Source organism: Cydia fagiglandana, chromosome 15 (assembly GCF_963556715.1).
Source record: "Cydia fagiglandana chromosome 15, ilCydFagi1.1, whole genome shotgun sequence".
NCBI classification, from domain to species: domain Eukaryota; kingdom Metazoa; phylum Arthropoda; class Insecta; order Lepidoptera; family Tortricidae; genus Cydia; species Cydia fagiglandana.
The window spans coordinates 4,886,053-4,906,469 of record NC_085946.1 but is presented as its reverse complement, the minus strand read 5'-3'; the positions used below and the strand labels follow the sequence as shown (position 1 = coordinate 4,906,469).

Below are 20,417 nucleotides of genomic sequence, written 5' to 3'. Positions count from 1 at the left end.
TATAAGTGTAGTAACATACATTAATATAATGATCAACAACTATGGAGATGATATTATTATCACAATCGTAGGTGCCGGGCCGTCGCCGCGTCTAGCCTACCTTACACTACTAGGGCCGATTTTTAATTTGTTGTCGATATTTTATTCGATAGCCCGCTCTACACGCAGATCTGCGAACTCGACTCCACACTCGCGTTCGCGGCTTCGCGCCGCGATTCGCGCGCGAGTGTAGAGCAGGCTTTAGATTTCGATATATATTATATAGAGATAGATAAGTACTAGATAGGTGATGTATAGAGTTCCTTATTTTGTACAATATATGCGCAATTTCACTGTATGTCCTAAAAATATTCCTCTGAGTTACCTACGAAAATATATATGGAACTTTCGTAACTCAACGGAAAATTACATTAGTTTTAAGTCCCAAATTGGGTTTTCGTGTTTATTCCGCCCAGAATAAGGAGCTCTATAAACTTAGCAAATCTTACCGAAATCTGTCGAAAAAAAAACGACAACAGAATAAATATCGGTCCACTTATCGTTATGATAATGGAGCATCTCTAGACACTTGATGTTTTTCTTACAATATTTAAACACCGCTACCTCTATTGTCACCCATTACATACACTAGATAAGCAATTATATTTAGTTTATTATGCTTTGGTATAACATACATGCCTGCCTCGCGATTCGCTGACGCTTCGAGCTTTTAAAGCTTACACTTTCTCGATATACGCGGGAGACGTAATATTTATAATTTAATTTATATGTATGTAATCTCAAAAATGTTGATATATTTTAGTACGTATTTTATGAAAATATAGAGTACATTTTTATAGTAACAGTAGCAAACAATTGGACACGTGTCGGCGGGGTTCCGTCCGAAGCTCATTATCATCACTACTATGTACAGGAGACTCCTGCCACTAGGCTCTCAATACAACGCAACGAAGCAGCATTTTTGAATGCTCTTCTACACGATGGCCCAACCTATTGGTCCAATATTCCAATCACCACAAGGTCATCTCGCTGGCGTAGCGCTGGGCCATCATGTAGAGGAGCCATGACACATAACCCGAGGCTAAGTGAAATGAAAACGCTCCAGGCGAATCTCCTATTCATCCGTCCCACACAATGGGCCATAGTACCTAGATATATGGCGGTTGGGTTGACGCTGCTAGCGTAAGCGTCTAGCGGATTCCTTTGGAGCGTTTTATTTTTCGTAGCCTTCGTGTATGTAGATATTATGCTCAATAAAGTTAGGCCAAGAAAAGTCTGCAACGACAAACTTCTATGAAATTATAACGTATTAAATAACACTTGCACTGTGTATGCGATTAAAATCGCTGCAGACTTTTCTTGGTCTAACTCTAGAACGTCTTTGCTGCTGGTTGACCTCGCTGAGTACCCATACCTTAATAAATGACGCTATAAAACGCATTGGCTCTACAGATAGCAGCATATGACAATATTTAGAACCACTCAGTAGCGTAGCTTATGGCTCCTCTACACGATGGGCCACACCGGCCACTCCAAGGGACGCAGCCATGCGGTAGAATGAGATAGCAATATCACTTGCTCCCTCTAACGCATAAATGCGTCCCTTGGAGTGGCCGGCGTTGGCCCATCGTGTAGAGGAGCCATAGTGGTCATTTTTTACAGAACACGTATTTGTTGTGAATGCCAGGCGTTTTCATAATGGGTCGCAGCGCCGCTTAAAGTATGTATTTTCTTTCAAAACTTTTATTTTACTCACTCCTTCATAGCTCTCCGCGCAAACAAACGATCGAAGCATAACAACATCATAACAAATTTTCCTATAAATAGTACAACTTCAATAAATCACTAACTGATTTTAAATTAAATGGACCATTATTGAAATCTAACTCTGCCTTACGAACTGACTTTTATCTACTTAATACTTTATATTCTTTTATACTCATACAAAATTATGCTAGCATCCTGTGTCGAAAATTAATGAAAAAGTAAGAGTAAGTACCTAAATTGAATTAAATTTACACTACCTAAAGTAAATCAACAGAAATACAACCTAGATAATATGTACAATAATTTTATACAAAATAAAAATAACATCACCTGGGAGATCGGTATACTCGTTCAAAATCCTACTTTCAGGGTCCACAATGTGTAGAAAATATATAATGCAAAAAATATCTGACGTTATGTTGTTCCTGTATTTATTCATTATGAGATTATATTATTAATACCTAGTTAATTTGCCGGTTTAATAGGAGCAGAACACAAAATATCACGGTCCGTGTGTTACGTAATCTAAGTACCATGATTCTTCTGCGTGACGATGTAGGAAAATGTTACATTTTCTCGTCTCTCCATCGGAGCCAGATTACAACTTCACAAATCTCAGCTAAATGTTGATTTAAAATTACTCGCAGTGTCTGACGCTCAATATTGGTAACGTCCACTGGAGATGCACTATGGGATATCAAATCATATTGAGATTTATATGCCGCTTTGATGACGGGCCATATGTTCTGGTCCAAAACCGAATCTGAAAAATTCTACCACGACCTTCTGCATGTCAGTCATTTCACGCTAGCGTCAACGTTCTTGAAGAAGCACTGCGAAGAAGCTCAGTAGATCTCTCGCAATTTCAGTTCTAGGTGCCACAGTGGCGAGCATTCAGGGCCCCCCCACATCTGGCGTCTTTCGAGCGTCGGCGTCTACAATTCTATGGCCGCTGCTCGACGCAACGTCGACGCAACTGCGCAGCGACGTCATTTTCCATAGCGCTGACCAGACGCCGACAGACGCCGACGCTCGAAAGACGCTAGATGTGGGAGGGGCCTAAGGGAGCTATTCCACCTGTCCAATTTCTTTGTTCAATGTGTATTTACGTCTCACATTTTGCTTTAATGATAAAGTGAGGCGTACTGACATTCGAAATTGGGTGCATGCCCCGCTGGTCGCCTCGCTCGAGCGTCCGCTCAGTTTGCACTCGGCCGGCAACCGTGCTCCCAACGGTCCAAGGTCCCGACCACAATACAATTCGGTTGCCAACCTACAGGATACTACCAAGATCGAAGCGGTCTAAAGCCTCGCCAACCTTGTAGGATTAGCAGTGGCTTTCGACGGTTCAGTCGGAGTCGGAGTCCGAGGAGGGCGGCTGCGGCGCGGCGGGGGCGGGCGCGGGCTCGGGCGCGCGCGGCACGGCGGCGGCGGCCGCGTACGCTGACGGCGCGTTCGCCGTGCCCGTTGTACGCTCGATGCCCACGCTGAAAAAAATAAATGAAAAATAATCAAAAATCATTTGATTATTCTTCAGGATCTGGGCGAGGATTTGTAACGGTTTTAAGCAGTGTCCATGTGGGATAATCAAATTGTTAATTTAATCCTGAAAGTAATTGGCGACAATCACATACATACATACATATATATATAGAATCCATACACGTACACACTATAATCACTAATGTTAGATTTATGGTGATAGCTCGAAATCAAAAGACGGCTCCCAAACGCGCATACTAAGCGTCGAAAATATGCATTTTTACATCCGCACCTTCTGATTTGATCGGTCATAATTTATTCTGTGTCATAATCTTACAATCGAATCAAGTGGGATCGGCAAGTTCTTAGGTTCGAGCAAGTTGATTTTAAGATTCGTTTTATTTGTCTTTAGATTTCGTTTTTAAGTTTTATAGGTCAGTTATTTAATTCTGTTTTATTTATAGGTACCTATTTAAATAGACACTTACACATATTCGTGCCTCGCTAGATACCGCACGTATTTCTCCGGCGGGTCGTCACGGTCGTGGTTCTGCAGCGACACGGAGCGTACAGTCACGTGCGACACTTGGGTCGCCGGCATCGTGAACGACACGTGTGCGGCGCGCGCCAGCTCGGCGGGGATCTGGTCGTAGGAGGTCAGCGCCATACGGCAGACCAGGTTGTGCGTTGTGTATGCGCCTGAAAAGAAACAAAATAAGGTGAGCGTCACACGGGAGTCGGAATTTGCAATGAATGAATGAATGAAAGAATGAAATCTTTATTTCAGGCAACTAGTGGCCCGTACATAAATACCTTAAAACTAGCATACATATTATAAAAATATATTTTAAAACTAAACACTACAAATCACATTATGGCTGCGATGCATTACGCAACCCCGCAGTGTCAGGAAGCCAACCGCGGAACCGCCGAAACTTGACACCCTTCGGCCAAAACTCCTCCTTGGTGAAGGTCGCTAGATGATCAGTCGGAACGCTCACCACAAACGAATTAAAATTCGCATTGTGTCGAGATTCCAACTTCGCGACCCTCAGGATGAAGCCGGTCTTCGTTTTCACATACTATACGATGTCGTCGACCTTCGTAAGGTAATGTAGACGGGACACATACAGCAGCGTCGACGGTGTTGCAGGACGCAGCAAATGGTTGGGTCCAGTCGGTGCGGTACCACACTGATTCTGACGAGCCGGTTTTCTTCTCTTCTCCACCTTCTTGAAACCGTCCGCGTCGCATCGCGACTCCCTTAGAGTCGGCTGTGATTGGTCCTTGTGAACAGGTTCACGAAGGCTCTGCACCCCTTTCTTCGGCCGCTGCTTAGGCTTGGACGCAGCAGGCGGCTTAGCAGCAGTAGCAGCGTAAGAACGTTTCGGGGTTAACGTACTCTCGCGTGACGTGCGCGTCTCCGGTGACGTAGACGGGCGGGCGGCGGCGGGGCGCGGGTCGGCGGTCGCCTGCTCAGCAATCGCCGACGCATCCAAATTCGCGGGTTCAATACCGCCGATGGACACATTCCGCGCAACGTGACACACGGCTATGTTAGAGGTATCTGACCTACATTCCGAACGTGCGCTACGTAATAACGCCAATTCTGAACGTAGCTCACTGATGGCATTATTAGATACCTCTAACTTAGCCTGCACTTCTGCCAGACTCGTCTTCAGGAATGTTATGTCCTTCAGCAGCCTGGTGACATCGACGTGATCAAAGGTAACCGGCGGTAACCGGTCTAGCCGCTTCGCAACGAAGGCAGGCACGTCGTCTGGATCGATCTCCTTGAACAGTTGTATTATATCCTGGAGACTCTTCACGCCCCCATCCCTCCGACGGGGTGGCATCTGGTCAGTTTTGCCGAGCGTCTGGAAGAGCAGCGCCTTGCCACTGCAAATGTCGTCTTCACTGAAACTTGATTTGCAGATCTGCCTGATGCTGACTTCATCCATGGTGTCTATGGCATTCTGTACAAACGCCAGTAATTCATTCGCTATGAGTTGTTGCGAACCCATCGCGAAATATACGGGGCAGCGACCTAAGTCACGCCGATCGCGAATAAATATGTTATTCGATATTATGCAGTGAAACGCGTCCGATTCCAAGCGCGCATCACACTGCAATGACAAAGAAACGTTTATTGTGGCATTTCCACACTTTGTTATATCAAAACTGGTGCAGATTAGCTTAGACGGACTCTACGCTGATTGTCGTTACGTTAATGGGATTTACATTTACCTGAATTGCCCTAGTTAATTCGTCAGACATAACTATCAAAAGCATTTGATTACGTAAATAACGAGACTTTAATTTTGTAATTAAAATAGTACAGAAATAAATATGGTAAATTTAACCGTCTCCTAATATTTATCTTTAAGATAAATCTCTAAGGTTTGATCATCAATCGAAATTAGTTGAATGCATTTCCTTCGAGGTGTACCTCAAGGCTCTATATTAAGCCCTCTCTTTTTGAATTGAGATTATTAAATCTATGAATAATAGAGTTCTCAAAAATTATATAAATCAGCATCAGGTTTATTAAGCACGTTTTAATAACCTGCCAAGTGAAGAAACTAGATTTATCCTTCTTATAAATCTATCGTAAACTCCAATTTACAATTTGTCTCAAACGAATGACGATGGTCGACATTGACACGCCGCGTATCAGGTGTAGTTGAAAACGTGCTTTAGTAACACAACAATGTGCATGGAAGCGGTATATGTACCTTGCCCTTCCTTAGGCAGTCTTGGCATTCGCCAGACCAGCGCGCGGTGCTGATGCTCGTACTTGGCCTGCCCCGACGTCACTTCGATCAGGGACTCGCTCAGCGTATCCACGGCGCCGAGGAACCGCTCGATACCCTTGATCTTGCCCGTACGTCTGCATACAAAGAATTGGTAATGTCACTAGAATCAGCTAGATAAACATGGTAAATGGCTGAGAAAACACGCCAATATCATAAGAATCCATATTTAGGTACATGTGCTGCAAAAACTTACCTAAGCAGCGCCAGTTCACCTGAATGCACGAGATGCTTGATAAAAGTTGGAGTTAGCGACCTACATCCTACATCCTACACCCTACAAGCTGTAGCTAGTCAAAGAGACCTGGGCATCACTGTTTCGCATAACTTGAAATGGGACACACATATCACCAAAATCACCAAGAGAGCAAACTCTATGCTGTATATGATCCGGAAAGCATTCCATGTTATTACTAAGGAACTATTTATTAGAATATACAAATCATATCTTCGTCCCTTACTTGAGTATGCTTTTCAGATATGGTCCCCCTACTTTAAAAAGGACATTTCATTACTGGAAAAAGTTCAGCGAAGAGCAACTAAAATGGTTGCTTCATTGAAAGACAAACCATATGAAGAACGGCTTCAAGAATTAGGTCTTACAACATTGGAGGACAGAAGGAAGCGAGGCGATCTTATTGAGACTTACAAAATCTTGTCCGGTCACTACAATGTTCCAAATATTAAAGACCTATACACATCAAGTCAGAATGTAAGGTTGAGAGGACACTCTAAAAAACTTGTCAAACCTCCGTGTGCTAGTAACCCTAGAAAACACTTCTTGCCGAATCGTGTGGTAAATGTGTGGAACTCTCTACCAGATACTGTTGTTAGTGCACCGTCGGTCAACACTTTCAAAAATAGACTGGATACACATTTTAGAACTTTAAAAAGTGCAAAATAAAATACAAGTGCTTCGATATACACGCATCAGCTCTAAGAGCTGCTAGTGTATCAAATAAAATAATAAAATAATAATAAATAATATTCCATTAACGTATTTTTACTGGGACTATATGTATTACTCAAGACATTGTCCATTAGAGCCATATAGTGATTACAGTAGTAGTACTCTAAGTACCTGTGCGCAGACTTGACAGAGCCGTAACGGTGGTGCTTCTCGACTCTGAACAGATAGATCCAGCACTCAGGGATGGGGAAGCGGATAGCAACGTCCTCGCACGGCACCTGTCCTAGCTTGCGCGATGCGAAGCCTGGCACCAATACATCTGCTCGAAGCTCCACCTGTAGATATAGTTTCATCATCATTACCTACATGACGTTGACACTGGACATATAAAGGTACCAAAAATTTATACGAAATTCAGTTCCTTGCCACTCTCATCCGAATACCCTCACCGAAAATGTCCCGATGGAATATTTCTAAATTTCTGAAAAGTTTTCACATCGAAAAAGCTCAGAAATACGAGTATGGGGAATCCATACTCGTATTTCTGAGTTAAATCTTCCGTTATATGAACAATCAAACTTTGATCACAAATTTGAAGAATCCATCTATAGCTACCACGTAACAGCCACGGCTTGTTAAACCTACAAATAGTCTCTAAAGAAAATTTCCAAATTTCGGTAAGTTTTCGGAAAGCAGACTGGCAAGGTGATTTGCTACAGAATCTACAGATGGATTGTAGAGCAAACGCCACAGTCGAAAATATTGAAATTCTCTAACGCTTGAATTTTAATTTAAAAGAAAATAAATAATGATTAACCTTGTTCCCAGTGACGCACCAAACAGCCTTGAGTTGCAGCGGCAGCTCGCGATTCTTAGGCGGACGCACGCGGAAGCGCAACAGTTCGATGTAACACGCGTCTGGAGGCTTGAACCTGCACAAATTCACGATACGTCATAAGACTCCACGAGCCTTGTTTTGCCTTAGGTTTTGCTAGCACTTTTTGTCATGGGATATGATTCGCATGTAGGCAAAGGTTGGTAGCTTTCTCGTCCGACGAATAGAATCAGAATAGTGTAGTGTAGTAAAGCCGCCGACAACATTGAGTTGAGACTATGCAATGCAGAAAAGCAGAGATGACTATTTTAGCAATGACGTAGTCAAGTTTATCCTATATAATCTAGTCACTGTTTCACTTGTTCTAGTTGTTCTCTTGTATCACCTCCTTACATTTTTTTTTTTTACATGGCGACCGCGATAGTTATTGACAGTACCACGTACGAGTATTTGGCTACGTTATTATAACTCATTAGCCTCGTGTCTTGGAGCAAGCGTGTCCTAGCGTGGAGGCCTCGTTCAAAAAGACCAGATCACAGACCTCCAACAAGATGGGAGGATATATTAAAAAAATTGCAGGCCCACTCTGGAGGAGAGAAGCAGCAAATCGGGCTTGGAGGAGATTTGGAGAGGCGTATACCCAACAGTGGGCGCATACTCGCTGAAGAAGAGAAGAGAGTCTCGTGTTTGGTTCACCAAACGTACTCACTTAATAATCTGCGTGTTATAGAACTCCTCTGGCTGCACGCAAGCGTGGAACTCGGCGTCTTCGACGCGGATCCACTCCTCCGTGACCACGGGGATGATGTCGTGCCGACCGACCACTTCCTTGCCTTGTCGGCGGAGGTCGTTCACACCCAGCTCGATGTCCGGCATGCCTGTGCAATATTAGTTAAAACCAGATTTAAATGATGTCTGAGCGATTACATGCCCCGTAATAGACAACATGCCAATCGCTAACGCTCCGTAGCGAACGAAACGCAACTGTCGCTATCACACCAATATGGAAGAGTGATAAGCCCCCTCCAGACTCGTGCGCGAATCGCGGCGCGAAGCCGCGAACGCGAGTGTGGTGTCGATTTTCGCAGACAGCGAAATCGACTCCACACTCGCGTTCGCAGCTTCGCCCGCGATTCACGCGCATAGTCTGGAGGGGGCTATAGACAGACACAAAGCGCTTCGATGGCGAAGCGATAGCGATTGTCACCTTGGCTAGGGCGGCTGTACCTATCCCTAAGAAGATGAGCGTCGTATAGTAGGTAGCATCCAAAGTATTCAAATAGTTCGGTACACATTTAAATACTGATGAGGATGCTATCATACCTACTATATGACGCTGGCTGTAGGTATTATATACTTACTCATCCATACTCCAACGAAAACTCGATCATAATTGCTAATGACCTACAATATGACACCTTTTAATTGTCACTTACCGCTTAAGAATGCAAGGAAGAACAGCCTGACACGCGCAATTTGCTTCTGAACAGACCCATCCGCGTCCTGTTCGACATACAATTCATCGACAGCTGTCACTTGGACTTCCTCCATCTTGTAAGCGAGCGCGCGGTCGCGATGCGCTGAGAGACGGAACAGCGCCTCTTCTATGCAGCATGAGAACTGGATAATGTCCTCGTAGTTGAGGGAGCCTAGCTTGAATAGCTGCGACACCTGCGAGATCAAACTTAGTCAAGGTAACGTAAATTACTGCAGACATTTGGTAATAAAAGATTAATTAACCAAGAGAATTTAAAATTGACCAATTGCTCAAGAAGTTTTGGCGTGGTTGGTTTGGATGTGGTTTCTGATGGCGACTGTACAAGAATGTTCAGTAAAGTGTGTTGATTTCGTACCTGCGGGGCATGTTCCACTGGCAGACCCAGCTTGCGGAGATCGCTACCGAACTCCTTGACACCCTGATAGTCACCCTGGATGGCGTATGCCGCGAATTGTGACAGTTTGTTCGTGATGCGCTCCGCTTTTGTCACCTGCCCGGGCCTGTAGAATCACAAAAAATATTATTTTAATTGAAAAAAGTAGAAACATTAGAAGTAAAGGGGATGACCCCTCTTCATTTTACGTCGGCTTTTCTGGGAAGAAACGAGCAAGAGAAAAAAACGAATTCCATCAATCCGGCTCGAAGGACCAGCATGACCAGGATCAGGATGCAGTATGTTCAGGACAGGATCGCTTTAGATCAAAGAATGAGATCAGCTCGGTGGTCATTGTTTTTATTTTACAATAATTAATAATGCAAAATTGCATATTACAAATTTTAAAAATATTGTAGGTACTGGGTACCCATGGTAACTCTAGGTTTAACCGGTTAACCCCGGGTTACTGAAATGGTGATACTATAATGGTGATGAATGGTGATTGTTCTAGCCGCTTTATGATTAATTTGTCAACATTGCAATGGTTTACCTGACACCGGGGCGCTCCTTGTAGAAAACATACTGCAGCTTGACCGTAAAGATCTTGCCGAAGGTATCGAACTGCTGCGCGCCGACCTCCGACACTGAGTAGCAGGCTTGCAGAGGTAGCTCCTGGTATGGCTCCTTGTCTTGCGCGGTCTTGAAGAGTTGGAGAACAGGCGCTTCGCCCTGTGTGGACACGCGGACGAACACCTTCTTCCAAAATCTGCGGAACAACGTCAAATACTCACTATTCGTTAACTTAGAGCATAAATATAATAACTGTAGCTGCTAAAGTGTTTAATACGTTGCCCGTAGAAATTAAGTCACTCGATGACTTGAAATTTGTGACAGCACTTAAAAAAATTGTCATTGAGTTATGCCCCTACAGCTTAAGTGAATATTATAATATAAACGGTTAGTTAATAAGTAGGTATGTAAGTAAATATGTAGCTACACCCACTGGGTAAAATTGTATTGATTCTCACTGTATTGCCTAACATCAACATGTACACATACAATTTATGGCCTATGAAAAAAAAAAACTGGAATCTCCTTTAAGAGCTTACCCCTTTGCCGAAAACCTTGCACAATTATGCAAACTTTGACTTACATGGCTATTTGTACGTTACGTAGAAATCATTAGAAATAGCAATACATTTGACGTCCCCTCCCTCGCAAAAATCTGCAGACTGTTTTGTACAGAAAATGACAGCCATATCGTCTCCAGATACTAAATGCTCTAAGTTCGTAAAGCTTATTGCAAAGATTTACAATCCGCCAATAGCAGTGTAACTGTTTGTACATCCCTGAAACATTATAATAGCTAGGGAGACTTCTCAAATTCCATGAAAGCTTAAAAGTTTTAAGTATAGGTAAGTTACGCAGGTAGTTTACAAACGCAGTCATATCGTTAAAAATAGATTCGAATATTTTCAGACTAAAATTATCGACTCTTTTCTTATACTTTTAGGAAGACTCACCTTTGTCCGGTAATCTTCTTCTTCACCGGCTGTCTCAGCTGCATCTCCCAGCCCGGCCCGTCGTACTTGACCCGAGGGAAGTCCTCGAGTGGCTGGGATACATCGTCGTCGAACAATGGCGTCGGTGGCGTCTCGCCGCCTGACCCGCCGGAGCCGCGCCGCTGTTCCTCTGCACATAAAAAAACAATTGTTACAAGTTATAATTTACAAGCGGAAGTCTCGTTCTAACTAGAAAGAGACTTCCGCTTGTAAATTGTAACTTGTAGCTATATAAAATAGGCCACTAGTGTCGTGTGCGGGACGCACACGATGTCAGGACAGCCGATTGTTAGGTAGGTTTCGTTATTTTTTAATCCAACCGTTTGGAGTTTTCCTTTGTTCTGGTGCCTAGTACCTAGTTGGCTTTCACAATGTTAAGCTCTATTAGGAATATCTTGTGTGAAGGAAACAAGCATATCGAAATTAAAGTTGTGTTTGGTGATAGAAAATCGAAAATGTAGTTAATTGGGCAGTGACTGCTTACCGTAAGCATCGGCGCGTGGAATTGGCGCCTCGGCACTCTTGTCGAACGGATTAGCACGCGGAGATTCGGGCAGCGCCTGCGGGCGCGGCGGGGGCGCCAACGCCGGCACTGCAGCGCCCGCGTCCGCACCGGTACTGTCCTTCGGTCTGCGCAAAAACCCTTTAATGACATTGGGTCCAACGAACTATTCCGTCGTTGCGACGAGCAATGTTTTTTTTGGTCCAACCAGCACAATGGCTGGACTTATCTCATCTCTTATCTTATTCAGGAGGATCGGAATTTTTTGATATTTTCTGGGATGTTGACCAGACTACAGCAAACTACATAGTACTACCAAGAAAACGAACACGAACTTCCATTCCCATGACTGATTAGCGATGAAAGGTTTAGATCCAGTTGGACGTTAAATTACCTGATGAACAGTGAGAACGAGTCATCAGCGGAGTCCTTAGAGCCCTGTGACTGCAAGCGCGGTGTCGCGGCGGGGGCCGGGGGAGCCCCCATGCTCAAGAACGGGTCAAACGCCTCCGCCTCGAAGCCTCCTGGGGTCTCTTCTGAACTACCATCATCTCCCCATGCCCCTGCAAACAAAACACAGCCGTTGAGATTGCCTTGTCTAGATCAACATTAGTTACTTCTGGCTGTGCGCAATACAAATATCATATTGTGCATTCTTTCGTCACACTTTCTAGCATCCATCCAATTCCATCCATATCTCTCACATATTTTCTTTTGATTTGCACTCCTCTTTTCTGCGGACACGTCTGCGCTATCAAATTAATTGGACGAGGATGTTCATGTAGACTTTTAGGCAATCTAACAATAGTTGTACTTAGTAAGCAATTAGTTAGTTCGAAAATTTGTAATATTTACCTGAGTTCAGATGTTTGGCAGCGGTGTTGTCGAATTTGGCGGAGAAAGCGTCGAAAGCGTCTTGTGAGTCCGGGAAGGCGTCCTGCGCCATGGCCTCGGGCGCGGCGTCCCAACCCGCCGCCGCAGGTGCCGGTGCCGCATCCCACCCCGCCGACGCCGCCGTTGTCGCCGATGCCGGCGCGTCGAACGCGCCGCCTTGCTCCATACAAAAGTTGTTCGCGTTATCCGCAAACGCGTCGTTTGACGCGGCGAAAATGTTAGTTGCTGATGTTTCAAACGCTCCATTAGAAACGGCTCCGAAACCGTTATCCGCTGCACCGAATGTGTCGTTATTCTGAGCTGGAAAAGCTTCCTCCTGCACGCCAAAAATGTTAGTGCCTGCATCGGTGAATGGAGTGGAGTCCGTAAAAGTATTAGCACCGGACTCGAATGGGTTCATCTCCTCGTCGCGCGGCTCCGCTGAGAAATTGTCGTTCGTGACCTCGGTGAACGGCGTCGTGTTTGTTGTGGGTGCAGATTCGGGTGGCTCGGAGCAGTCCATAGGTGCTGCATCTGGAACGGCTGGCGCAGTTGCCACAGCGGGCGCTGGTGGCAATGGCGGTGGCTCGCGAGCTTTCGGTGGCGACGGCTGCTGTACCACTGCGACCGGCTCATTGACTACCGGGGCTGCCGGAACCGGCGCCGATGTGACGGTCGGCACCTCAGCTTTTACGGCCGGGACATCGTCTACAATATCATCGCTTAGGAAATCAATCGGCTTCTCCTCCTGCTTTGGTGCCGAGTACAAACTCAAAATTGCCTCCTTTGTCGGCTTCACGGTTACGGGAACTGGAGCGTCGAAGAGGTTAATATCGTCCGTAGCTGGCTGTTGTTGTACCGGCGCCTGTGGAACTGGTGGCGGCGCGGGGCGCGGGGGAGGAGGACGCGCAGCGGGAGGCCGTGCGGGTGGCGGTCGCACCGGCTTATTGCGATTGATGTCAAAGTCTGTCTGCACGGGAGCGGCGGGGGCCGCCGTTTGCACCGGCGCGGGTTCGTCCAATGGCAGCGGCTCCAACTCAGGCTCTGGCGTAGGACAGGCCGAGTGTATGTCACGCACAGACACAGGGCTAGGCGTGCGTGTCGGTGGAATACGGTCGAGCAAGTGTGAGCTCGTGAACTCCATCTGTCCCGTCACTGTCAGAATAAGATTCTGCGTCTCCGGTGGTAGCGGGCGAGGTGGTACCGCGTTGTTGAGATCTTCTCCGAACGAAAAGTCCGCAGTCGTGGAGACCAGCTCGAGCTCGGTCGGCTTGACTGGCGGGGCGCCAAACAGATCAACGGGTGCGGCGGGCGTCGCGAAATTTTCGAAGTGGGTGGTCCCACCGGCAGGCTCGGCGGGCGCACTGAAACCGTCGAATTGGGTAGCCCCACCAGTGGGCTCGGCGCCAAAGATATCAGATGGCACGTCGCCGGCGGGCGGGTCGTACCCAAAGTCCGAGAACGGGTTGCTAGCCGCGAAAGGGTTATCGCCGGTGTACTCCACCGGCGCCTCGTCCGTCGTCATCATAAACGGATTGACAGCTTCCGTCGTCACCGGCGCTACCGGCTCCCCCATGCTTAAAAATGGATTAAACGCCATTTTGATTTCTTTTCAAAAGCCCCCCCTTGTCTCAATTAAGAAACTCCGATTCGAGCAACTTAAGTTCAGTTCTTCCCGGCTGAAGGTCGCCCGCGAACGAGGTGTCAAAAGGATCTAACTCCTCCTCTGGCAGGCGAGAAATATTCGAGGGCTCAGGTGTGAGCGCTTTTATTTGGAATATATCGTCTGACGGGTCCAATAAGTCCTGGGGTCCCTCTGGTTCGTTAGTCTCGTCGCAGGAGAACTCTTTTGCTAGCAACTTTAACTCTGTTTTAGTTGGGGCTAGTTCACCGGCAAACGAAGTGTCGAAAGGGTCGAGTTCCTCCTCCACGAGCGGTTGGGGCTTGGGGTTGCACGGTGTCAGTACCTTAGTCTGGATGGGGATAGGGGCCGTTTCTAGCAGACTCGGCTTCGTCTTGCTCTGGCTCGACTGAGGGAGCTCCGAATGTCGCCTCTTCGTCTGATAGGTGAACTTGGGCGCCAAATCCTCGTCTGAGCGAGTTCTTGTTAACGATTCTGGGACGGTGTCGTTGGCTTCGGCGTCCTCAGAGTCTTCTGTGATGGAGACCTCGCGCGTGTAGTACGGCGTGACAGGCTTAACGGTTTTGGGCTTGTTGGGCTGAAGCGTGGGTTCGACGTCAAACACTACGCTCTTGCTGTAAGTAAGATTCTCAGGGCGACTGGCGCGCCGTTCGGATAAAGGTACGGGCTCCTCGGCACGCGGGTCAAAGTCCGGGTCGCTGGGTACACGATACACGGGCGCTGCCGGTACAGACTTAGCTCCTATCAGCTCCTGCTCCAATAATTTCAATTCTACTCTACCGGGCGCGACTATTTTATCGACGATGGTAGTATCGAAAGGATCTATTTCATCGTTATTAATGTCTACAGGATCGAGAGGTGAATCACCAAGAGCAGTTAAATCGGTGGTGCTCCCGCCCAGTAAGTCGCGCGCTGGGATCGACTCCTCTTTATCCCCAAGGTCTCGGTCGTCTGAAGTGATGGACTCCCGGATGCCAGATGGGTCAGTCAAATGAATACGTACGGAAGATTTCCGTCGGTTATTTAACCTCGCTCGGTTTTCCTCGGCCCGAGGGTCGAAATCGTCGTCGTCCTCTAAAATAACAGCCTCCTTTTTAATAGGAGCTGCGCTTACAGGTACTACAGCGTCCGCAAAGCTAGTGTCAAACGGATCGTCCTGGTCAAGATAGGGGTCGATAACGTCGATCTGATCCTCCGCGACACCCTCTGCGAATACTTCAGATACCTTGTCGGCTTCAAATACAGACCACGACTCCTGGATCACAGGCGCGGCAACAATTTCCGTTTGTTCAAGCTTGGTTACTTCCGCACTAACCCCTAAGGACTGTGCCGCTAATTGAGTAAATTCGTCGTCTTCTTCTTCTACCGGTTGAGGCTCAGGAACCTCAGCCTCTAGAGGATCTTCTTGAGCTTTATTTTGTTGAATCAAAGACGTATGGAGCGAAACACTGAGGTCTATCGGGGTATTGATAGGTATGTCCGCATCGATGTCTAGGATACTCTTCTCCTCAGGTTCGCTGGGTGCGACGGGGGTTACGGGGGGAGCTGCTGAAGGGTCACTGTTGTCACCCTCTAACAACAAGTCCGCCGGTATAGCCCTCTTCTGCGACCGCTTGGTAGTGACAGTGACGTTATCTATCCGACCTGTAAGAACGGATACGGCGATTCCAATATCTAGTCCCTTCTTCCCAGTGGAAGTTTTAGGGTCCTGTCCCTTGATAAGCGCGTCGAGGTGCGATGTATCAAAGAGATCGTCGTCCTGCGCGTCGTCCGGCGAGTCGGGGACGACTGCAAGCTTGACTTCTCCCCTTTCTACAGCCTCGACATATGAAGTATCGAAGATATCGTCCTGGTCGTCCTCCTCGGACTCGTCGTCTGTGACGCCGATGTCACTCGCGTCGTCGTGTTCGTCGGCGGCGGCGAGCTGCGGGAAGTCGGCGGCGGTGACAGTGACCACCTGGCGGGTGGGGGGAGGTGGCGGCGGCGATGGCGGGAGCTCCTTGACGCCCGCAGGTATGCGTTGGAAGAACGAGGTGGACTTGATACGATCAAGATCACCCTGAGTCTTCTTAAGTACACTGTCAATACCAGTGGTCAAGTCCTTGAACTTGGACCACTCCTCATTCTCCTTGGAGGGTTCGCCGGACTCAGCCGGTTGCTGATGCTCCGCGCGGTACTTTTCGAGTTCCTCTTCGGTAAATAACTCCTCGTCTTTGCGTTTCGACTTTTTTCCCTTTTTCTTCTTCTTAAGGCCTTTGGGTAGTTTTAGCATTATATGTGCTTATAAAGAGGTCTCTGCGTTGCTGAAACAATACAAATGATATCGATTAAACTCCTGAATGTCTTTATAAATACAGTGGAACCTCAATAAAGAAACATCATATAATTTTCTAGACAAAAATTTTAGGGTAAGGTGTCCTTGGTTATATCAACTTATTAGAGGTTCCATACTCCGCAATCAATCATTCTAAAGAATATACTCTTCATATTGAGGTTTCACTGAAGTAAGTAGATTTATAGAATACAGATATAGAAAGTTTAATCGATAGATGGCCGTGACGTGACGTCCTCTGGGACGCCGGTGCGGTGGTGAGCGCTTAATAGCTCTGACGTTAACTCATCTATACATATATATTTTACAATTAATAAGTAAATAGTGCCGTGAAAATGAAGTAAAAATCATGCGTTACATAAAAAGCCAACGGTTAATGGGAATGGTGTGACAGTTGAAGAAAAAAATGGCCGAAAATTTAGTAAGATGTCGCTACGCAGCATCCCCTTCGGCCTTGGCCTTTTACCCTCCGCTCCCTTCAGCTTTAAAGCTGTCAAATGATGGTGAGACATATTAAGCTCGTGAGAAAACCCTTGGAGTAGACACTTAAGACAAGGTCACTTAAAAACGTCAGTATAACATTATAAACAATCGATCGGATGAAGATGGTCGCATGGCCGGTGATGGTGAGCGGCACAACAGCAACACGTACCGGCCGATCCTACCGCCGCTACCTACAGCTATCATACCGCTACCGCGCTACTACTACCTTCATCGCAACACTAGAAGATCGCCGGTTGTCGAGTCGTGCGCTCGGGGCGCGCTCTGCGGGCTACTGGGCGGGCGGCCGCATCGATCCGCGCCGCGCGCAGCCCCGCCCGCCCTCGCAAAGTTCAAGAGTCACATCCTACGCTTGCAGTGTTATGTAATAGGCAGCCTCCTGCACCGATCTTCACACCTTATGACAGACAATTAACTCTTTAAAATCATAACAAATATTTAAAAATATATTATAACATTAATAACAAATATTTAAAAATATAGCTAGTATCAATAGGACATTCTTTCAAAAATTAACTAAGTAAGCCTCACAACTCACAAGGCTTAATATTGTGTTGTGGGTACCTACTTAGACAACAACGATATACTTATATAATACATAAATACATATAAAACACTCAGGGATAAATATTTGTGCTCAAATTACACAAACCCTTACCGGAACCAGCCGGAACCTTACCGGAATTCGAACCTGTACTGTGCATAGGTATATGTACCTACATATAAAAATGTCAATCACACGCCAAGATTGTGGGCGGCTGGGCGCAAATACGAATCAATGATATCAACCCTTTACTGAAAGGATTACAACAACCCTTAATTTCCGAAAGTAAGAGCCTGTCGAGAATATTTTTAGCGTTTTCACATTTGTTCGATTCGATATCGGATATCGGAAAAGGAAGTAAAATGGTATATTATATATGTGTTTCTCTGTATTTATTTAAGGTGTATTCGGGTAATACCGAATGTCGGATAATTCTGAAATTCAGATGAAAATCACCCTTAATTCCATCATAATAAAAGTCTCTTTTCGGAATTATCCGACAGTTTTCGACATTCGGAATTACCCGAGTAAACCTTATGCATAATACAATACAGTAATAATACAGTAATACAGTATTAATTATTAAAAAACGATAGACAGCACAAAAAAGGCGGACTTAATGCCAATGGCACTCTCCTGCAGATGTTTTTGTCATAGGCGCCTTCCGACATCCGATATCGGGAAGGCGCTTCCGATAAATTAGAATTTCCAATTTAGCAAGAAATCTAAATGGCATAACAATTCCGTGTGGTGACAGTACCTACGATGTCATCTTGGCTAAGCCCTTAATTGTATGAGACTGGTTCATGTGATCAGTCAAAAGTTTTTGGAGAAATTTCATTTTTGGTACAAGCTTTTATCGCTGACTGTACTTTTCTTACGACAGACAACTAATACTCATCGAGACAATTCTAAAAACCCTTAACACAATTAGGTTGCGTTGTTTCATCACAGAGTTCCTATGGCCACCTCCTGTCTCCATCATAGATCAGCTCGATGGTACCATAATATTGCATTGTCATCCGATTTATACATGCATGCAAAATTTCAGCTCAATTGGAAACCGGGAAGTGGATCAAATTTAACTTGCAAGATTTGATTACAGACAGACAACGGTCTGGTGAAAGTAAATAAAAGCTTGTGAAATACTAAACTTTAGTCCCAAACTACCTACTCACTACAAACTGTTCTAAATTTGGCAGGCCTAATTGTAAGTATATGTATAATTGTATTGAATAGGGCAGAATGGCGCTCTCTTGTGTCAGAGGCCAAGATCCTCTTTGGGTCACTGAGCCAGTGATGTATGTATAATATAGGTACCTAAATTCCGTTTGCTCAAAATTATATTTGATACCCTGCCACTGATATCCACTAAGGAATCTATCCTACTTTTGTATTCAGGGCGAGCAATTCCAGCGGGTCAGAGAGGAATAGCCGGAAAATTAAGTTAAAACATGGACTAGGAATCCTCTAGACCGAGTTTAGAGCAATTATTTCATGCAACCGATGATGTGCGATGATGCCAAATTAAGTTATAAACATAGACTAGGAATCCTCTAGACCGAGTTTAGAGCAATTATTTCATGCAACCGATGATGTGCGATGATGCCAAATTAAGTTATAAACATAGACTAGGAATCCTCTAGACCGAGTTTAGAGCAATTATTTCATGCAACCGATGATGTGCGATGATGCCAAAAATGCGGGGGTGCGCGGGACGAGATGAGCGAAGTCCCGTGCCGTGATTGGTCCGTTCAAAGACACGGACGTCACACAAAGACACTTTCAACTCGAACATGAAGAGAGGATGGTATTCGTGGCAGAGGAGGTAGCGCGACTATGCTAAGTCTGGAGGATGTTTTGTCTGTGGTTATAAAATAGGCGAGGTATACTTAAATAATGTTCGAAAACCAGGCCGTATAACTGGATGGCTTTGTACAGTCTGAGTCAAAAGTAGCGGATTAGACGTGTCAAAAGTATATTCTCTAATAACAACAAAAAAGAGATGTAGAACGATTATTTAGACTGTGACAGAAACTTTTGAACTAGAACTGTCATCATCATCACCATCTCAGCCATAAGACGTCCACTGCTGAACATAGGCCTCCCCCTTTTTTGGGGGGTGAATGCCATAATCGCCACGCTTGGCAGGCGGGTTGGCGATCGCAGTCGAGTACACCGAATTTACGGGACGCTGCTGCCCGTCCACCGGTGGTCTTGGACATGGTTTAAGGACATACCCGGGTCCATTTATTCCGGGATTATTTAGACTGTGACAGAAACTTTTGAACTAGAACTGTATATAGGTATCCAAGTACTTAATACGTATAATGTTTGCGAGTTGTCTCATCCGCTGCTATTGACGCTGACTGTACAAGAACGAAAAAGGCCGCAGCACAACAAGTACATATACTTAAATATTTACATGTAAATATATATTTGGGGCTAAACTACTAAACCATTTTTTCCATTCGGTTCGAAGGACCACTATTTTTAACCGACTTCAATTTCACAGAAGGAGGAGGTTCTATATTTGGTTGTGGCTATTTTTTATAGGTATTTTTAAACATGTTGCTACGTTTACCTTATGTGAAGTTATCAGTCTTTGAATTCCATATTTGACAGTTTTCTCTATAGGTTCTATGATAAACTATCGTTACCTAGTTTGCACCTGGAACAGCGCCATCTTCTAGGAAATTTGAACATAAAACTAAATAGGTACTAATGTTAAAAGCTCGGGGTCGGGGTCGGTGTGATTGACATAGGATGGACATACTAAG

General features: G+C 45.5%; 3 protein-coding genes across 4 annotated transcripts in view; 1 reads left to right on the top strand and 2 right to left on the bottom strand.

The window, feature by feature from the left end:
- Window positions 1-20,417, top strand: part of LOC134671260 (large ribosomal subunit protein uL14m) — an 83,760-nt gene that overhangs the window by 49,135 nt on the left and 14,208 nt on the right. The window lies entirely within an intron of this gene.
- Window positions 2,972-14,218, bottom strand: LOC134671201 (protein stoned-B). The gene is made up of 13 exons (XM_063528990.1): window positions 12,601-14,218; window positions 12,140-12,308; window positions 11,728-11,873; window positions 11,205-11,373; window positions 10,232-10,447; window positions 9,661-9,805; window positions 9,244-9,478; window positions 8,517-8,685; window positions 7,790-7,904; window positions 7,144-7,307; window positions 5,985-6,139; window positions 3,738-3,948; window positions 2,972-3,254 (listed from the first exon to the last, which is right to left on the bottom strand). The coding sequence occupies exons 1-13, from the start codon at window positions 14,216-14,218 to the stop codon at window positions 3,116-3,118; spliced, it is 3,651 nt and encodes a 1,216-aa protein (XP_063385060.1). The 3' UTR covers window positions 2,972-3,115.
- LOC134671202 (protein stoned-A) lies at window positions 14,224-17,471 on the bottom strand. 2 transcript variants are annotated; one of them, XM_063528993.1, is made up of 2 exons: window positions 17,245-17,471; window positions 14,224-16,563 (listed from the first exon to the last, which is right to left on the bottom strand). In XM_063528993.1, exon 2 carries the CDS (start codon window positions 16,530-16,532, stop codon window positions 14,250-14,252), a length of 2,283 nt encoding a protein of 760 aa, XP_063385063.1. In that variant the 5' UTR covers window positions 16,533-16,563; window positions 17,245-17,471; the 3' UTR covers window positions 14,224-14,249. The 2 variants fall into 2 exon arrangements, with proteins under 2 accessions (XP_063385063.1, XP_063385064.1); XM_063528994.1 differs by having other exon boundaries at window positions 17,302-17,471.

Coding starts and splice junctions, on each gene's coding strand:
- LOC134671201 (XM_063528990.1), bottom strand. CDS start 14,218: ATGGCGTTTAATCCATTTTTAAGCATGGGGGAGCCGGTAGCGCCGGTG. Junction 3,949..5,984: donor ACTGCCTAAGGAAGGGCAAG/GTACATATACCG, acceptor GTTTCTTTTCAG/GCGCATACACAACGCACAAC. Junction 3,255..3,737: donor CTAGCGAGGCACGAATATGT/GTAAGTGTCTAT, acceptor TATTTTTTTCAG/CGTGGGCATCGAGCGTACAA.
- LOC134671202 (XM_063528993.1), bottom strand. CDS start 16,532: ATGCTAAAACTACCCAAAGGCCTTAAGAAGAAGAAAAAGGGAAAAAAG.